The sequence below is a fragment of the Phallusia mammillata genome, chromosome 7 (genome assembly GCF_965637545.1).
Source record: "Phallusia mammillata chromosome 7, kaPhaMamm4.hap1.1, whole genome shotgun sequence".
In the NCBI taxonomy this organism is placed as follows: domain Eukaryota; kingdom Metazoa; phylum Chordata; class Ascidiacea; order Phlebobranchia; family Ascidiidae; genus Phallusia; species Phallusia mammillata.
The window spans coordinates 10,028,869-10,047,229 of NC_137258.1; the positions used below are offsets into that span (position 1 = coordinate 10,028,869).

General features: G+C 41.3%; 1 protein-coding gene across 1 annotated transcript; it reads left to right on the plus strand.

The window, feature by feature from the left end:
• The first annotated feature begins 290 nt into the window (after positions 1 to 290).
• LOC145238236 (uncharacterized) lies at positions 291 to 11,192 on the plus strand. The gene is made up of 10 exons (XM_080101347.1): positions 291 to 959; positions 3,195 to 3,352; positions 5,406 to 5,513; positions 7,351 to 7,420; positions 7,883 to 8,514; positions 8,857 to 9,055; positions 9,259 to 9,416; positions 9,633 to 9,692; positions 9,832 to 9,942; positions 10,137 to 11,192. Exons 1-10 carry the CDS (start codon positions 431 to 433, stop codon positions 10,545 to 10,547), a joined length of 2,436 nt encoding a protein of 811 aa, XP_079957473.1. The 5' UTR covers positions 291 to 430; the 3' UTR covers positions 10,548 to 11,192.
• Positions 11,193 to 18,361: the final 7,169 nt, after the last annotated feature.

The window sequence follows — 18,361 nt, forward strand, 5'->3', positions numbered from 1 at the left end:
TTTCGCTATTGTCAACAGCTAGTCGTAACGTTTCGAGAAATTGAGATGAAAAAGGATTAGCAATTTACACATAACCAAGGTAATCAGCTTTAACATGGCTGCGAGCAGTTCGTAGGTTACGTTGTATTCTGCATGCACAAAGCAGTGCGACTGAGTGCATGGTTTGTTTTGTTGCTGGCGGCGGCGGCGCGCGTGATTTATCGCGTCTTCCGCGAATGATATGATAATCTGCATTGTCTGGTATGCAAATCGCGCATCGCACTGGACCAAGTGAACCTCCGTCTCCTACCATTGACGACGCTTTTTTGTTGCACAGATTTACCTTGCTTTAAGTATTTTAGACTGTGAGCTTGTGACCTTCATTAGCGCACTTTGAACCTTCCTGACCTCAGGCGCGTTTTACTGCCTAGCGCTACAAACGAGCTTAATTATGTTTCATAACCCGAATGAGGCGGCTTTGCTTCAATCAGCCGGTTCGGGTATGGAGGGGGTTATCTCGCCGGAATCCTCATCGCTTATGATCCCTGTTGTCGGTCCATCTGGTGAGGTGATGTATTACCTACCTGCCGCTAACAGTCGCATCAACGGAGCGATGCCGCTTGCATCAGCGGGACAGCAACAACAGCTACCACCGCCGTTGAGGTTCGACCAACTTCAGCTTCCAAGTTTTCTTCAACAACACCAGCAGCAGACGAGCCCTGAAACGTTACTGATGAGATCAATATCAGGCAACTTGGTGCCATTTTGCGGCAACACTACGTCATCTTACACAGCCGGGCTGGAGCAAATCGCGCATCAGAACTTATTTGCCGGAGGTTTTTCGACACTTGGTGGGCAACAACTAACTCAAAAATCCACAATCCACCAGCAGAACCTAGAAATGAGAGAAATTATGTCGCAGGTCGAAAAGCAGAAGTTCGTTTCAAACGACGCACAGAGTAAACAAGAAGCTCATCCTGGTAAGTCTATTAAGTAATGAGAAAGAGTATTGAGCTTGTTTAATCTGCTGCTTACATGACAATACAAAAACATGTTTTATCAGTGTTCGTTTTTTTTCGAGACACGGTTTTCCTTGTCACCAGTTGTTTGTGATTGCATTTAGAACGGCCATGTCTCACACTATTTAAAATAGCATTTTTTTAACATTGTTCAACCAATATACATTTGCTCATGTTTGATATGATTTTAGTTTGCGCGTTTATCAATGCGCCTACGTTGTCAAAATCGTGTGGTGGGCGCGTAGAACATCATTTGAAATGCCGCGGACTAAAAAATTTATGACCTTGATCCGACCAAGGTAGATTTTTCTCCTCGATTGGCCACTTTTAAGGAATTGCCGATGTGATGGAGGTGATAATAACCACGTAGAAAATAACGTTAACAATATGCCTTCTTCTGCTCATGGTGGTATTGAAAGTATAGCGTTGTTTGATGTTTTGAATTGTTGTCAAAACACAAAGTGACCGGACGGCAAGTGTGCGAAAAGTTCATGATTAATTTAGGACAAGTGCGCACTTGACGCATGCTGCGAAAGACCCACATTAAACAATAATTTAGCTGGATTGAAATAGAGCTAAGTTACACAACGTGGCCTGCCCGAAAATAGCATCTGATATCGTCGCAAGTTTGTGAAATCAGCTTTTCGATTCCGTCCGTAATTGCGCCACATTAAAATTGATGAAGGCCCCACGTTCTATTATCGTATTCTTGCATTAGGGATTCGCAAATTTGGTTTACGAAATTAAGCAACCGCTGCCTTCTCCTCGGGATACAGTTCCAAGCGGCGTTGAAATGGTTTATTAATAAGTTAACCGCAACTGTGGCATGTTATTGGCCCCAGTATATAAGGATTAAATGGCAGCGGGGTCCGTGAGAAGCAACGAAATGAGCTGTCACTCATTACTAATTCACCGTGACACGCGGAATGGCGATCAAGCAAGAAATAATGTCTTACTGGCTAGAAGTAAGACTGTCAGGAGATATGGGGCAGTTGTATCGATTTCCGAATTCTGGCTATCGGTTTTGGATATATTTCATGTTTGGAGCAGTAGCAATTTTTTACGACGATCTACTTCGTGTGCTAAACCGACCGCGCGATCCGCAAAACACCGTTTGTCATTTACGACAAACGGCGTTTTAACCCTTAACTTCAAAGTACTGCCCTTTAAGTCTCTTGCGGGCAGCTAGGGCAGGAACAAGATAAAGCTTTCGGTCCCCACGGAATCGATGATATGCTCGGCTGGTCGGCTCTCGTCAATCTCCCAACTGCATTAGGCGATTCGCTTACTTTGCATTGATCCAGAGAGAGGCCGGCGTCAGTTTATCCCCACGTATCGTGCGCTAATTTCTTCCGCTAATAAGCGTCAACGGTGACGCCGCGCCTCTGGTAGGCCATTGCAAATTGGCAGGGCATCGATCTCGCGGACGGCTCCCGTCGATTCCCGGCAGTTATTCAATGATGGGGTAAAGTAACACGTCGGTGTCAAAATTGGTGCGGCTGAACGAGGCTTAGAGACAATTTGCAGCACATTCTAAATAGACAAAAACAGTTTATCTGTATTAACTTGTTTCAATGTTACCTCTTACAAAAATCGATAAAACTTTGTAGCTTAAAGCGATAATACTCATGAAGATATATTAATTGCCTTTGTGTAAGAATAATTTAAACCGAGCCGTTACGATGAAGTCAGTTTGGATACTTTGCTGCACTGTGCGGAGAAAATTCGATACCTTCTCTCTGTGGACATATCTAAAGATGTAACGAGTTTTCCGTCGATAGAGTTTACGAGTATTACTTTAGGGAATTCGACGAATAACTTGAACAAGCTTTAGTCAACAAAGGCCGCATACTTGTAGTTTTATCGTTCGTTTCTTACCATTGTGGCAAGTAGACGATGTCGCGTTAGTGACATCTAAAAAGCTTTGGCTGGAAGACATTATTGCGATGAAGTAGGTGCCACACAGCAACTACCGCATAACTTGAATCGATTTTTTTTCTTCATACAGCGTATGGGCATAGCAAATTTGCCAAATGCGCGATTCAAACTGTCGACTACTTAATTAATTTGCATCGATCGATTGACGAAATCGAGTTTTTTTGCCCGGCTGTCTTAAAAGATTGATATTCTTTCTGGAGTGGACTGAAGGATCTCGTTCGGTAGAGCACAGCACAAATGATTTTGTATTTGTTTCAGGCACAGCTTTACCAGGCGGTTTTAAGCAAATTACTTCAGAGACTGGTTCCGAAAATTTCCTTGAAAGTGGAACTGCAACTTGTGTCACAACAACAACAGTAGTTTTGGAATCTACCGAAAAAAACAGAGCGACATCTGGTTCACCGCGCATGGCTAATGTAAGTATACGTTCCATGCGTGACCCCATGTTTACAGAGAAAATGCTAGTAATTGGGGTTAATTTTGAGAGACGTGTGATGCCTTAAATAATACAAAAAATATAGTTCCTTAAACTTAAACATTGTAAAGCTTAGTTATTAGAATGTTTATAATTACACGTCTATTGAAGGAAAATTAATGAGAATAGAATCAAAAGTAAACAAAGGCTGTGTTTCTCAAGACATAATAGTGACTAGCCTATATTTATTGTGTGACATGACACTTCATTTCGCGACAGTCGGCAAGCACCTGAGCGACATATCCGATTTAGACCGAGCCAATTGTACCTTGTATTGTGTAAAACGCTTCGTGTAAGAAGTGTACACAAACACGAGGCTTATTAATCGGAAAAAGCTAGGTTTAGCATATTTCCTCAATTGAAAAGCAGAAGCATATGCAAACCTCTCATAAGCGAGCGCATTCATAAAATATTAACGCCTTTAATTGTTGGGGCGCTGCCGTGACGACTGCGAGGTTTGTGCAGTTGATGCGTGTGCATCACAAACCGACATTTCCGCGACGACAACTCGCTCGCGCTGTTGATTCGACTTTGAGTCTTTAACGAAGCCGCTCAATGGCGGTGTGTTTACGCTTCGTGGGCTCTAATTAGTTTCAATCGATTGTCCTTCTGTTGGCACAGTTTCGTAGGTCAGCAAGCGCACGTCAACGCTGAGTCGTAGCGATCCCGCTTTCAAGTTCCACTGCGTTGCCGCTTGGGATTTGCTGTAATGAACAGCACGTGGGGACCGTGAACTTTTGACTTGCGTCTATGCAGCTTGCATAGGGTAGCTATAATAATGATCTGCGCCAAACACCGGACGAATGCGATCCATTGCGCCATTACGGCTAATGTAATTCACTGCGGCCAACGTTATATACGCTTTAAGAAGCGCATCTGCCAGATCCCATTAGCACTCAACAATCCAATGCCATGGATCCCCTTTAACGGTGTTCAACTGTCATTTAGCCGACAATCAATTTTAGAACTGTTCGGTGAAAAAGCAAAGCGAACAGCCATTGAGTATAGCTTTATAAGGTGGCTATGGCTAAACACACAGGTTATCTAATACCCTAGTTACAAAACCGTTGAGGTTAATACGGGTCGCTACACCTCAGTTGAGCCAAGGCGTTTGCCTGAAGTGGTTTACTGCTCACGCCCATTACAGCCCGATGTCTTGTTTTCGCGGCGATTGCACCAGACAGCTTATAGCCCAGTAGCTGTATGACATCGAAAAGCTCCTAACCGATAGAACGCCACACTTCCAACACCTGTTAGTTCGGTTCAACTTCGTGGTACATATCAGTTTGTTTATTTCCCTCTTGATCTAGCTTGAAGTAAATAAACTTGCGGATAATCGCTTAGGGCAGGGGTTCTTAACCTTGGGTGCACGCACCCCCAAGGGGTGCGAGAACTGTTCCTAGGGGGTGCGGGGATGCTGAATCATTAAGGTTGGTTAGGTCTATTCTATTTAAGTAATTACAGAAGGGGGAGCGAAAATTGGTTAGTGATTTGAAAGGGGGTGCGAAAATTGGTTAGAGATTTGAAAGGGGTGCAGCAAGGAAAAAAGGTTAAGAACCACTGACTTAGGGTTTGCCAGAAACAAATTGTTGGTACAACTTATAAAAACGTCAACGCCATTTTGCTACAAATCTATTATGATTCGGCACAACAAAGTTTTGCACAACAGCTTGCTTACAGACAACTGTAGTGGAGCTGGTACTGTTGTCTGTGGGAAAACTATGCAAAGGAGTGTTGAAAGACGAACTATGGTGTTGAGAAAATGGCCCTAACCTGACCGCGCGTTCGTCTGGTTAATCTTTGCTTGGCGGGGTTGACTTTCACGTCATCAGACGCTATGATGTAATGTTAAGTTCGATAGGCGTACAAAGCTTGTATTCAACACACGATCGACGACTTAAACATTTGCATATATTAAGGCTTAGTTAGGTTTGGGTATTTTCACGTCGTGGTCATATAACATTAGTTAAACCAACATATATTTTATTACATAGCTCGGACCGGTGGAGAAGGCCGTGTTCCAACAAGCCCTGTTCAACCAGACAAAGAAAAGAAATCCAGGCACGGGAGGTATAGGGGAATCGGGAAAAAACAACTCACAGGTGATGAACATTGCTCTCTTCCAGGATTTGCTAGAACTAGTTGTGTTGGGTGAAACGGTGTAAATCAGTGTTTTTCATTGGATTGTTACAACCAACCATTGATGTTGCCGAATCGGTGTGTCGAACTTTCAAACACTGCCGAATAGGCTCGTTTAGCTTCCGTTGTAATTCGCCGCATTACTTCGCCTTTTTTGCGTCGCATGTCAATCATCGGTAATTCAGTCTGTGCGACTGTTTCGCTGTGACTGAACGCCTGCTAGGGAAGGGACGGGGCACAGACAGTTAAATTTACATTAGCCCAGTATGTAGAAAGATCTTCAAACTTTAGTTAGCCGCGCTTGCCGAGAGAACATGAGCTTTTAAGATCAAACAAAAAAAACGCCCTGACAATTATACTGGTACATTATGGCGCGTGTGAGGCGAACGCTTTACACTTCAGTAATCGTCAACAAAGATTTCGAAAAAATTCAAAGCACTTTTCAAGTAGATCAGAAAATATGCAGATTCAGCGCAGGGCGTCTGTAACGACAAGGTTCTTTTCTGTTTTGTGGCTTTATCTAGACTTAAGATCTACAGAGATAAAATCTGCTCAAGTGCAGACGACCGCACGCGGTTTGTGGACCGTTTGCCTGGTGGGCCTTGTGCCTTTGTTATTTAGTCAAGTATTGAAAAAAGAGTAATAGCCGAAAGTAAAGGGTAGAATTTTACATCCTTTTTTAGAGTAGGCGTGATGGAGAATACCTGTGTTGATGTATTTGTAGTCTTGAACATCGCACATTTTGTAATGTTTACCTAGCGTCTGCTAGTATTGTCGATAGTCGGCGGTTACTGTTTGACGAGCAACAATCTATACAGCACATAGCACAGCATGGAAAGCAAACATATCGTCATGATAAGATGTAGACCTCTAGATTACGACCTTCTTCGTACTAAATCAGGGAACCGCCAGCAACACAATGTTCCGTTCCCAAAGCCAGAGTGTTGTCAACTTACTCGTTAGAAGCTGCAGGAAACGACAACGGAAAGCTGGCGTTTGTTTGATGACAATGCAGCACGTATTATAAAGCTCATAGCTACTGCCGGGTAAAACACAAACTAAGTGCACATCGGAAACCGCTTGGTAATTTGCTACGGCGCGTCCAGTGAGGACTCGCAATAAACTTGAAACCAGCACAGATTTGTTGGAGAAAGGTGGCGGTTCGTGTTCTTTGTGTTTACGAAACAGGACGTGACAAGAGTCGTGGTTATTATAGCGATATCCTCAGACACACCAACCTCAGGAATAGAGCTTACAAGGTACACATTCCAACAACGCCCTTCTTTTAACGCCGTTATTTGGAATGAAAGTTAACTTAGATATTTGAGTGGTATAGCTGCCAATCATGTAGCATTACACAGCCTTAGCACTAAAACGCATTCTTGTAAGAAGGGTGTATACTTGTCAGACCGTAGAGACAGAAAAACATGGATGTACATACAGTTTTGTCCACTTGAAGTTTTTCTTTAGTGTCTACAGTAGATAGTTTTTGTTACGCAGTCGCGGAGTTTCCCCTAATACCTGCGACTAAACGAGCTGTTCTTTATTTAGGTACGTGGCTTGCCGTAGACTTGCATGTGCTGTAATTTTGTGTATCCTTTTCTCTAACAAACGTGCATCAAAGTGACTAATTGTGTTTTCACTGAACACTGATGCACTGTACATAAAATCATTTAATCACCAATTGCTGCTGGGCCCAGAGCAACTATATGGTACGAAACCTAACGTGTACTTCTGCTGTGCACTCGTTACCTTTCGCATATGGTTGACGCTGTCGATTTCTTTTGATTCAACCTGTAGGTTCAATCTGGTTTGCATTTGAAGAGCAAAAAACATTCGCGGGCTATGTTTGACAGCGGTGCCGGAAAAGGTAAGCAAGCGCCCGAACATACGCTTTTGAATGTGTTTTTGTACTAAATACCATCCCCAACTACTCTCATTGCAACAGGCTGACAGATTGATGAGCATTTTCGTGGAATGGTTCTTATCACCCAATCAATCTGTTTTCTTTTACTTTCGCTTTCTGTAGTGTGTTACTGTGTACTATACATTTACAGTCAGTTTCCGCATCCGTAACAATTGTTTTAATGACTCCGTTATTTATCAGGCACTGATCGTAGAAACCTTATTGTTATTGTAATATCAACACAAGATTTTTAATTTATAGCTGTAGTTAGTGTTATGAAATAGGATGTATGGTTAAGAATTCTTCAAAAGTGTGATGCAAAAAGAATTGAAAACAAAAGTTACACGTTCTGTAACATTGATTCCTACTCTTGTTTATTGGTTTGCTTACAAGATTGTAATTTAATCATTTATTGCAAATTTCTAGATAAGGTTCTGGCTGCCTCTACATCAGCCCAAGTCGTTTACCCTGCTTCGGGGTTAAAAAAGAATGCGGATATTTTCCAGTTAGCTGACACAACAAGCACGTCACATGACTCAAGGGCGTTGAAGTGTGACAGTGGTGCGATTTCCCCAGCAATCGACCCCACCAGGCTCTTAGACACTGTAAAACCTGATCCCTTATCCCCCGCTCTGACTACTTTACCCACAACAAACCAGCACCTTGTGCGGAGTAGCCAGCAGCCGGCAATAAGATACCATCCGTATATCCGTTCCCAGGACAGCACTAAACTCGATGAGGGAACTAGAAATGGCCTGGTGTCAGTCGGTGACTCAAAGATCAGTGATCGTGATGATTCAACCTCCGAACTGGCTCTCGCGGGAAATGCCAAGGATAAAAATTGCTTCCATCCATCAATACACGTACCCACTAGCACATGCGAGGCACCCAGTTTAGGTGACGTCCACAGTGTAACCGTTCCCAAGTCAGGAAGCTATAAACTGCCGACAAAATCTCAACAGCCGCCAGACGAAGGTTTGCTACCAAATGACGATGTGAACACTGCCAGCAAATCACAATGCGACAATGCCGACCGATCTAGTGTTAAATTGAATGAGGTGAGAACCGTTTTGCAATGACATTTTACGTGAGGAAAATTACTGTAAATTATATCGTAGGGTTGCAATACCGCCTATTTTCGAGTCAGCATAATGAATGACCCGTTAAATCGATGGCTTAAGAAATATTTGGTTGCTACAAATTTCTCACATTCGTGCCTGTTCTCTTCGATGGCGCCCAATATTACAGTTCAGTCGATAATCTAAATTACTAACTACATTTGCCGTGTTAGCTCTCTTAGCTGGTATTGACGTTTTCCAATTTGTTGGTCGTGTCAATTTTGCGTACCCAATACTCGATTATTCTTAGCCGTTAAGTCAATTTGTTTCTCCACAACTCAGGCTTCAACGCAATCAACAGAAAATGGATCCAGCGAAGATATTGACAAAACTGATAACCTGGAATCTACGACGCAGCCACACGGCGAAGATGGTGATCCTGAAACACCTGGAAAAAATCGAAGCTCCCCCATACGAGAAGTGAACCTTCCTGACCCACTGCCTTCGTACATCACAAGGATGGAGAGACCACCTGGAAGAGGTTAGTATGCGTTCAGATCACCGACCAGTTGGACAACATACAGCCTTAAATTTCAAGTATAAAGTATACGATACCCCATGCATACGCACTGCCAAGTAGTATTGAAATCATGACAAGATGTCCAAAACAAAACCTACATTCTTTGGATAAAAATAAACTGTTTAAAAGCAATGTAAAAGCTACAACTACTGGTTTTATTTTAGTACTTAAAGAGTCGTTGCATTGTACCACATGCGACATTTACGTGAACTCGGACAACCAAATGAAACAACATCTCAGCAGCTTACGCCACAAAAATACACTTCAGGGGATTCCCACACCACCGAAACCTGGAAGAGAGGAAAAACCAAAGCCTAAATCGGTAAGACTTGTTTTGTAGCTGTTACACGCTGATTCATACTAAGCCACCAACACACGAGTTCAAGAGCTGTCTGGATTATTGTGTACAAATAGAAATGACGTTGGTAACTACGTAGTTGAACTTTGTTTTCTCAGTGCTCCTAACCGGACTTACCAGTATTCTGGCCTTTCTGGTTTATTTTGGGCTTTTTTAAAAGTGTTTGTTTTTAACCTACAGGAGCAGTACCGATGCAACATCTGCAAAGTAACTTTGAACTCAGACATCCAGCTGTCACAGGTAGGTTGAAGTAGAAAAACACATTTTGCTTCTGTACAAAAACTTAAATTACAAAATACTGTCAATTATTTCTCTTATCTAATTCCAAGTTATTTATAAACACGAATTCCAAATCACTGTTATGTTTACAATTTTGCAGCACCTTGCAAGTCAAAGACACAAAAACATTCTTGAGGGAAAACCTCCCAAACCCCGTTGGACGCCCTATGAACGAAACCAGCAAGTCCTACTGCGGTCTGCTGCGGCTCTCGTAAGTACACACTTTTTGGCATCTTTTTTAGAAATGTCCAAGCCAAACAAGAAAACCGCCTAAACTTTTGTTTGAGACCTGATTTGGTTCCCACCGTGTTCTCAAATAGGGTTCAACCCAACTCTTTTTAATTTCCAAATACTAGGCAAATCAAATCTTTGTGAGAATTTCCTGACATTTCTAATATTTTGCAGAGACTTCCCTTCAAAACAGGCGCCAAACCAACGCTCATTAATTCCCAACAGAGTTTGTCACTGTCCAGCACTGCTATGCCCGTATCATTACCAGGCGATTTTACAGCACTCGGTGGAACGCCTCTTGCCGGACACTATTTAACTGCACCAAGTGCTGCAGGAGCTCAGGGACAATTAAAGCAAGCTTCGTTCGTGTTGTCAGAAGGCGGTCTTCTTCAAGCCCGAGAGATAGTGTACGTGGGCGCACCAGCAATGCAGGCCCTTCAGTCGCCCGCTGCTTATCCTGGCTCTATAGCGCCGCTACCGGGCATATTTTCCGGTCACCCTCAATTGCAACTGCCGCAAGTACTTACTGCGCCTGCTAACGGAGGTATAGATTGGACAACATCTGGCCTGAGGTTGGCGTCGTGATTTTTCTGTTGACAACATTCCGTCGACACTGTGCTTATTGTGAAGTGTTGCCATCTTCTTGCTCGCATTCAATGGTGCACATTTTCCGACACCAACATGCTATATGTTAGGCCTATCACGTATATTTGGTGTTATTTGTCACTACTGTTTGCACTGTTCTGTTTACATTACCATACTCGGTTAGATCTGTTAATCAACACAGGCCTTGACCCTAAAACCTGCTTACCTAACAAGTTTTGTTCTATTCACTGTGGCGATGTATTCATTATCTGACTAAAATAAGTCAAGCTGTCTTGTCGCCAAACGTAAAACTAAGTCTGATTGCACAAATTGTACTAGTATAGCATCGTCTACGTTACCGGTAAAAAGTTTATGAGGATACTTTCACACGAAACAAACTGCAAATGGAAATCTGGTTGTTAATTCTTTTACTTCCAGTGTTCAAAACTAAGCTATTGTATTTATTAAATCATTGCGTAATGCTACCACTATTACAACAAATATCTGATAAGGGGTAAGGTGAACAGGTTCAGTATTTTGAAATCCAGTGGCGCTTGTTGTTCTCCGGTGTTACTGCCATAGTTACCCTATACTGATGTTATGTCGTGCCTTAGATCAAATAAAACCACCTAGTCACCGGTCAAACTTTTTGTGCTTCCATTTTACAGCAAAGGTGTCAGAAATCGGGTTGGGGTTTAAACATATTTGCAGAGATACACCAAATATTTGAACGCCTTCAGACTGCGGCTTTTCTCTTTTGTTGCTCATCGTGTGGTTTTGCAACGGCGTTTGGACCAATATTTAGTTAAGCGCAAGAATAATATTCGTAAGTGTCCCCTGGGTGACTTACGAAACTTCGAATAATGAAACAATATTACAATCATCCCTATGGAATCAAGAATACATAGGTTACATTGGTTGATGAAACTGCGTAATATTAATACGAATTTTGACCCAATTGTTAGTGGGAATGTAAGTACCTAAACACAGACCAACTAGCATGTGGTTAATAGAACAAAGTCAATATTCTACATTTACATGGAGATATTAATTGTCGTTGATAATCGTTAACCGTTTAATTTTTGTAAACTGTCTAAACACTTTTTAAGTCCTTAGACTCGATTTAATGCAAGTACGATTTTACGCAGGTAGGGTCGTATAACATACTCACTACTACAAATTAGAATACACACATACTAAAAATTTACAACTTCAAAACACAGAAAAGCAATGTGCTGAGCGATCTATGCGTGTGGCACGGTCATTTGAAGTGAAAAAATAGGCGCAAGAGGGCAACAAAGTTAGAGCTGCAGTTGATATAGTCATGTGAACATGGCCAGATCTCAGATGTTCAGTAAGGCGAAGATATTTGCAGGAACGATTGCTGGTTTAGATTATCTATTCGTTTACAGGCAGAAACATTTTTTGAAACATTTGCTGCACCAAATGAAGTTTGTTCAGGGGCACTTAGAAATTGTGCGTCACATTCTGAGTTTGGATTGAATTAAACTATGAAGTTTTCAGAGTATGTTTGAAGAAGAATTGTAAACATTAGTTGGATTTAGTTAAATTTTTTAGTGTTGAAGTTACATTTGTTTGAAGTATTTTGCAGCACTACAGCAACACTTTATCCACATTCGGCTTTTTTAAAGCGGGCCTATTGACGCATTAACTTAAAACAAAACTCAGTCGAAATAACAACTAGCAATGCACTTTATGTGTTTAGCAGTTGTCCAGTGCTGGTCAGCTGGTTTTGTCCATGTTTGTCCGTTTTGTTTACAATCACTTCAGTGAGTCAACGATGGCCACTAACAGCCCTAATCTCCAATTCGAGCATCACCGGATATCCCCTTCACTCTACTAGCATATAATCCTTCATTCACGTGTTCACTTGCACAAGTCAGGCTGCGCGTATTATAAACATTTCTCACGCAAAATAGCGCCGCTGTATATAACATATAGGTTGTGGACATTAGGCTGTGAAACCAAACCGCAAAATGCGAGCTAAAAAGGTTAGTTGCAGCTTTAATGTGTTTCTTGCTTGACGAATGGTTAGGAAGCATTTTGCAACAGTGGAAACGTACTGCAGCATAAATTGGTGTTTGGCTGTAGCAGTAGAGTGTTTTGAAGAGGTTTTTATTATCGAAGTTCATGCATTCAAATTAGCACGCAACAGAATTTAGCGGAAGTGACCAAGATACCTAAAGGTCAATTGCTTTCACAATGTGGAAACAAACAATTAGAATATTGATCGAGCCAAAAATAGACTCAACACGAAAGGTGTTGGCCATTAATCATGCACACAAGTATTGAGAAAAACTTATTGGTCATTTTTGTATGAATCAACAGCCACATGGTGCCAAACGGAAGACTGCAAATCATAGAATCAGACCTCTATTGTATATACAGCAATGATTTACTGTTTATTGTTGTTTACGACCTGTTGAAAGTTGTAATGTACATGGTAAGGAATGCTAAGTGCGTGCCTATTCATCCACAAGCCGCTCTATGCTTCGCCCTGCAATCCCGCTTAACAGTCAACAGGCACGTTCATCTAAGTAAGCCATTCGCGCTGTATTGGCATCCACGGCTTCCGCCCTTTGTTACTGGTTTGGGTTGGCTACCAATAGCCCAGTTGTCTTACGCCATCAATAGTTGTTCAGAAGGTTCGACGCGTAAATCTTAACTGCAAAGAAACAAAGATTTTCTAGTTTTGAAAGTGTGGTACTGTGTTGTGTATGTTGATAGGCTTAGTATCGCAGTGATGTGACGAATAAAGTATAGCATTTGTGGACTATTGCCTTGTCCAAAGCTAAAAGGTGAAGAAGTTGTAAATCATTTTACATACTTTTTAGGTTGAGTAATATTATTTCTTATACAATCGGTTTAAGAAACACGGATAATTGCGCTTCTGTTGCTTACAGGCTACAGCCAACACTGTTTTGCACGTTGCTGCAGTAGCTGGTCTGCACCCAGTCAACGATTGACGTTTAACGAATTAGAACGGCTTAGGTGAGGCGGCGTTGATTGGCCAGGTTAAAATTAGTACGGCCCCCATCAACTTACCGACAGAACACCTGCCCTTTGCACAGTGTGTGGTCTCCTCCATACTGCTTGATTCGTTCGCCTGTGCGCTCCAGGAAAGTTTTATGGAGACGAATCAGGCGGAGCACATAGAAAACTGGCGCTTTTATGACACACAACCTGGTTAGTTTAGTGATCCAAACGGTTTCATAGCGTTACTTAGCAACGGGTTTCCTTCTGAGGTTTCCTGTTTCATGAGTTTGCATAGAAAGAAACTTAGGTAAACAACTGAGTCGTGAGATTCGACGATAAAAGTGAAGAACAAGTAAGATCCATGGAAGCCGTATGTTTTCTTAAATCCATAAATGCATGCACGCCATAGTGGATGCTGTTTACTGATTTTGGTTTTCGTTCACACTAAGATGTCAAAAACCTCAATAATTTATGTGATTATAATAAATGTTGGTATGTACATGTGATACGGCCTTGAAAGTTTGTTGCATTATGAAAACTAACTTTCTGTGAAAAACAATACTTACCAAATAAGGTTTGTAATCAAGCATGTCGTTTTTTTACGTAATAAGCCATGAGAGGAATTATGAAGAAATCGGTGTTTTGTGTTATTTATACAAATTCAGTTGGTGATGTGATGCTGTATGTAATTGAATCAGAGAAAATTAATAATTTTGCAACTTGGCTAACTGGAAAAGTTTATACGTTTCTAATATAATTTTAAACAATTGATTGGTTTTAAGATAACAGATGAGGATTAAGGCTTCAGTGAGCCAGCCCCAGATCGTCTTAGAACCATTGAGATGAGACATTAGTCATAAACGTGTTACTGTCACAATCGCGCACTGGGTCGAGCACATTTACTCGTACGTGGAACACATGGAAGATTTTGAAAATGATTTACTTTAAATACTTGTAGTTTGTAAATGCCTCGTGCTGTGCGCATGCCTACTCCGTGTGTGGCATGTCGTGCACCTGTTATACGACATCTCTACACTAAGTTGTTGTATCGAGGCTAGCTTGTCGAAGCGCAGCTTTTTCCGCTGGCATGCGCAAGTTGTTTACATACAAGCTAGAAGATAAACCATACAAAGTCTTATGTACGTAGTACCTACAAATAGGGCATGTTTCTTTCAGTTGCAATTGACCACTTAAAGTATCATTGTATCATATAGCATGCTTGCGCAACTACACAAATGTTATGACAAGTTTTACACGTTTTGCGCATCGCTTGACCACTCCAAACGTTATGGTACATCACTTACAGCACTAAGTAACAGCTCCAGCACCAGATACGTATTGGAGTCCAAATTATGCAGATCAAAGGGCACATAGATCGATGCGCTACCAATTATTTTAAAATTCTATTCAGATTATTCAAATTAAAGTCAGCGTCTTAAGGTTAAATGTGATTTTACATGAGAAATTTAATAAGGTAACCAACCTTGCTGAATTTTTCATAAAGGAGATGGATGATATCGCAAGGTTTAGGGTTTAATTTCCATTTCCAGGTTTAATTTTTATTTGCTTTAAATATTTGTCATAAAAATTTCTTATTTCGTTTTTGTCTGTAATTTTGATTGATTATGATACAATACATGTTCTTTTCAAATAAACGTGATGCAACATCCAGTGGTGCATGAAACCTCAAGACGTTTGTTCGTGTTTATGTGCGTTCAAGGCGCTGTGGGAATTGGCGCTAGTTGCAACAGGGTCGTTTGACAAATGTTTCAAATGACAAATATCTTTTCTCTATTCTGCTTCGCTACACATTACGAGTGTAGTTTGGTTATTTTACGCTAAAGTGGGCTGCGGCTTTGTTTATCGAGTTGTTTGAGAAGATTTCGTTCCCGCGGATAAAACAGCCAGGCATATTTAAAAAGGTCGAATAGCATTGTTAAAAAAGTGAGCAGTTTTATTAGCTGGTAGTTATTTTGTTTAATCGAGCGAAATTTGTGTTAAGCCTATTTCCTTTTTTTCTAAAATGGCAATTTTTTTTTCTTAATTCAAACACATTTCTTCAGGAATATGGTAAATGTTCAGAGAAACTGTTTGTTGTGTTAAAATTTTAAAGTCAACAACCTTCCCGTTCTTCTTCCTCATGAAATACAACAGCCGCCGCTTTGGCGCGTCCTGTCTTTGCACATCCGCAATTCTTCCCCATTCTGTGCAGTTTGTCCCCACGGATACAACGCCTTATCGCGATTTGTGTGTGTTTTTTAACCCTCCATAGTGACCTCCGAGCGGCAAACTCTAACACGAGGCGAACTACGAGGAGGAACAAACAAACATTTACGTGGGCTTTACAGCGACAATCAATCACGCTTTTGGGTCCGCCGAGCGACCGCTGCGTGACAGTAAAACCTACGCGTCACTGTTTCTCCTTACGCAAGCAGTTTGTTAAAGCTCCACGCGGCGATACTCTTATCTTTGAGTATGGCATCGGTCGTTAGTGGCGATCCTAAATCAACCCAGTGAACACGTGCCTCTCTTTTTATCCTGCTTTCCCGTGAAACATCGCGTGTCATCAACTAAACTCTCCCTGAGCGCCAAGTAGGCTACGTCACAGCAAAACTTGCGTTGCGCTTGAGATTAAGCCATATCAGGGTATTTTTCAGAAATTTGGAAAATAAGGCGAGGGCAACGTGTTGCTACATCAACGAGAGTAGCGAGAACGTCCAAAAACAGTGACTTATCATAATGATGTTGTGAGGTAGAATGGTTTTTCATGGGAAATATATTCCGTTACGTTTGTTAATTTGTCAAATTTTACACGAAATTAGAAAGTTGTTGCGTTCCATTAAATTCTTCGTCGAGATTAATCACTTGCTTTGCCTAAAAATAGACAGTTTACCAGCCCACAGATCTTGATCTCATTTCCAAACAGGGCGGGGAAAGCGCCGCTTCCTTCAAAGCGCAATCAAAGTTCGATGAAAGGTCACGCGTTTGTTTGTCGAAATCACTTGACTCTTGGCATTATAGGCACCTAAACAGTATGTTCCTTTTGTTGTTGTGCTATTACTCATTCAGTAGTTTTCAAATTCATGCGCAGCTTCCTTGAATCAAGAAAAAAAAGCATGCTTACCACAAGTTGCTAATTGTAGGCTAAACTGGACCGGGTTGACGCTTGGTCTCACTCACAACATTGTACTTCCTGTTTTTTTCTTGTTCCGCACTGCATGATTTAATTACTGACATCAAGCGTTTAAAAATTTCTCCAGCGGTTTCCCAAAATAGCAAATATGGCTATTTTTTGGTATTTAAATGAAACACTTGCGGTCTCTTAAAACTACTTAGCGGTCACCCAAACCAAACCTTAAAAAAAACCTGTGTGTCAGTAACAGTCACATGGTAAAAAATAATGCAGCTCTTCTTTAACAAACCATATGAACCCGTCATTGCACTTTTTCAGTAAATATTTGCTCTGGTTTAGAAATACTGGCTTAGGATTGGCAAGACACCACCGCTTATTGGCCAACAGCAATCTTGTGTAGCAGAATAGCAACGAACATGCAAGCGTTGGTTTCAACAGTTGCGGATTGATGAGTTCAAAAGGTCTCTCTTTTCGAGTGCTTTGCGACTCTGAGACGAAAATGTTATTTGCTTAAGGCAGCCAACCCATTTGCGGGTTAGTCAGAAGCCCCAGTGAGAAACATTTTGCAAACTATAACAGTAAACGTAGACATGTTGGGCCAAGTCTGTGTGGTATGATCGTCTGTACATTTCTCTTGACGAATTCAAAGCGTAAAGTTGAAACCAAGTTTGATTCCATTTTTAGATGTGTATTTAAGTCCAATAAAAATACCTTTTAAAATAGTTTATAATCATAGTAAATGTCACTTTATGCCCCCATAAGGTGGCTGTTAACGTTCTCCGTTGTTGATCTAAAGGAAAACGAAAATTTAATGGCCTTTATAATCTACCCTTAAAATCACGTACGACAAAAAAATGTGAGGCGGTTTTGAGAGGTGTTATCCTGGAACCAGCGATTAAATACACTTCATGGTTGATCGAAACGATCTCGTGTTTGCTGAGTGGTTTGCGTAAATCTGCGTGTCACTACAAAGCACATGGACCGACAAACACAGCAAACACTTTTATGCGAGGAAATACATTTTGATGAGCAATTTACAGTTTAAAAAATGTCCCACTTATAAAAAAAGAGTTGCACCAATAACTCAATAAGTTAAAAAGCAAAAACTACAATTTTACATTTACTGTCTAATCAAGTTTAATGTGCCGTGTGTAACAAAAATCTATTATGCATATGGGTGTAAATAAGTCCAAAAAAGATAAATATAAATCCAGATATTGTGCAGTTCTTAATTGTGGTTTGAATGTATGTTCCTACAGCAGGATATTGCCACATTTTCCAATTCGGTGGCGTGAGAACTGAAAAGCGAGAAAGTGGCGCACCCAACGCAACAAAGGCTCCAAGTTTGTGGACAAACTTTCCCTATTCAAATGCGTGAAGTGGCGTAAGGGTGCAGCAGCAAATCAAATTTTCTTGCATTTACGATTGTAAGCTTTGGTTTGATGTATGCTTTCCACCCTACTCCTGATTTGGTGTTCTATCTCAAGTGCCGTTCGGCTGTCAGAAATCAATGCGACAAAACCCATTTTCGTGCATTTATGTAATTAGGGATAATGCACCTTGGGCTGTTCTCTTTCTTCTTCGTTTCGTCGAGGGAAACAATCCATAAATGTCTTAGACCAGCAAGCTGCGAGCTAAGGGCGAGGACAGCAACGGGGTTTTGGACAATTTGCACTGTACAGGG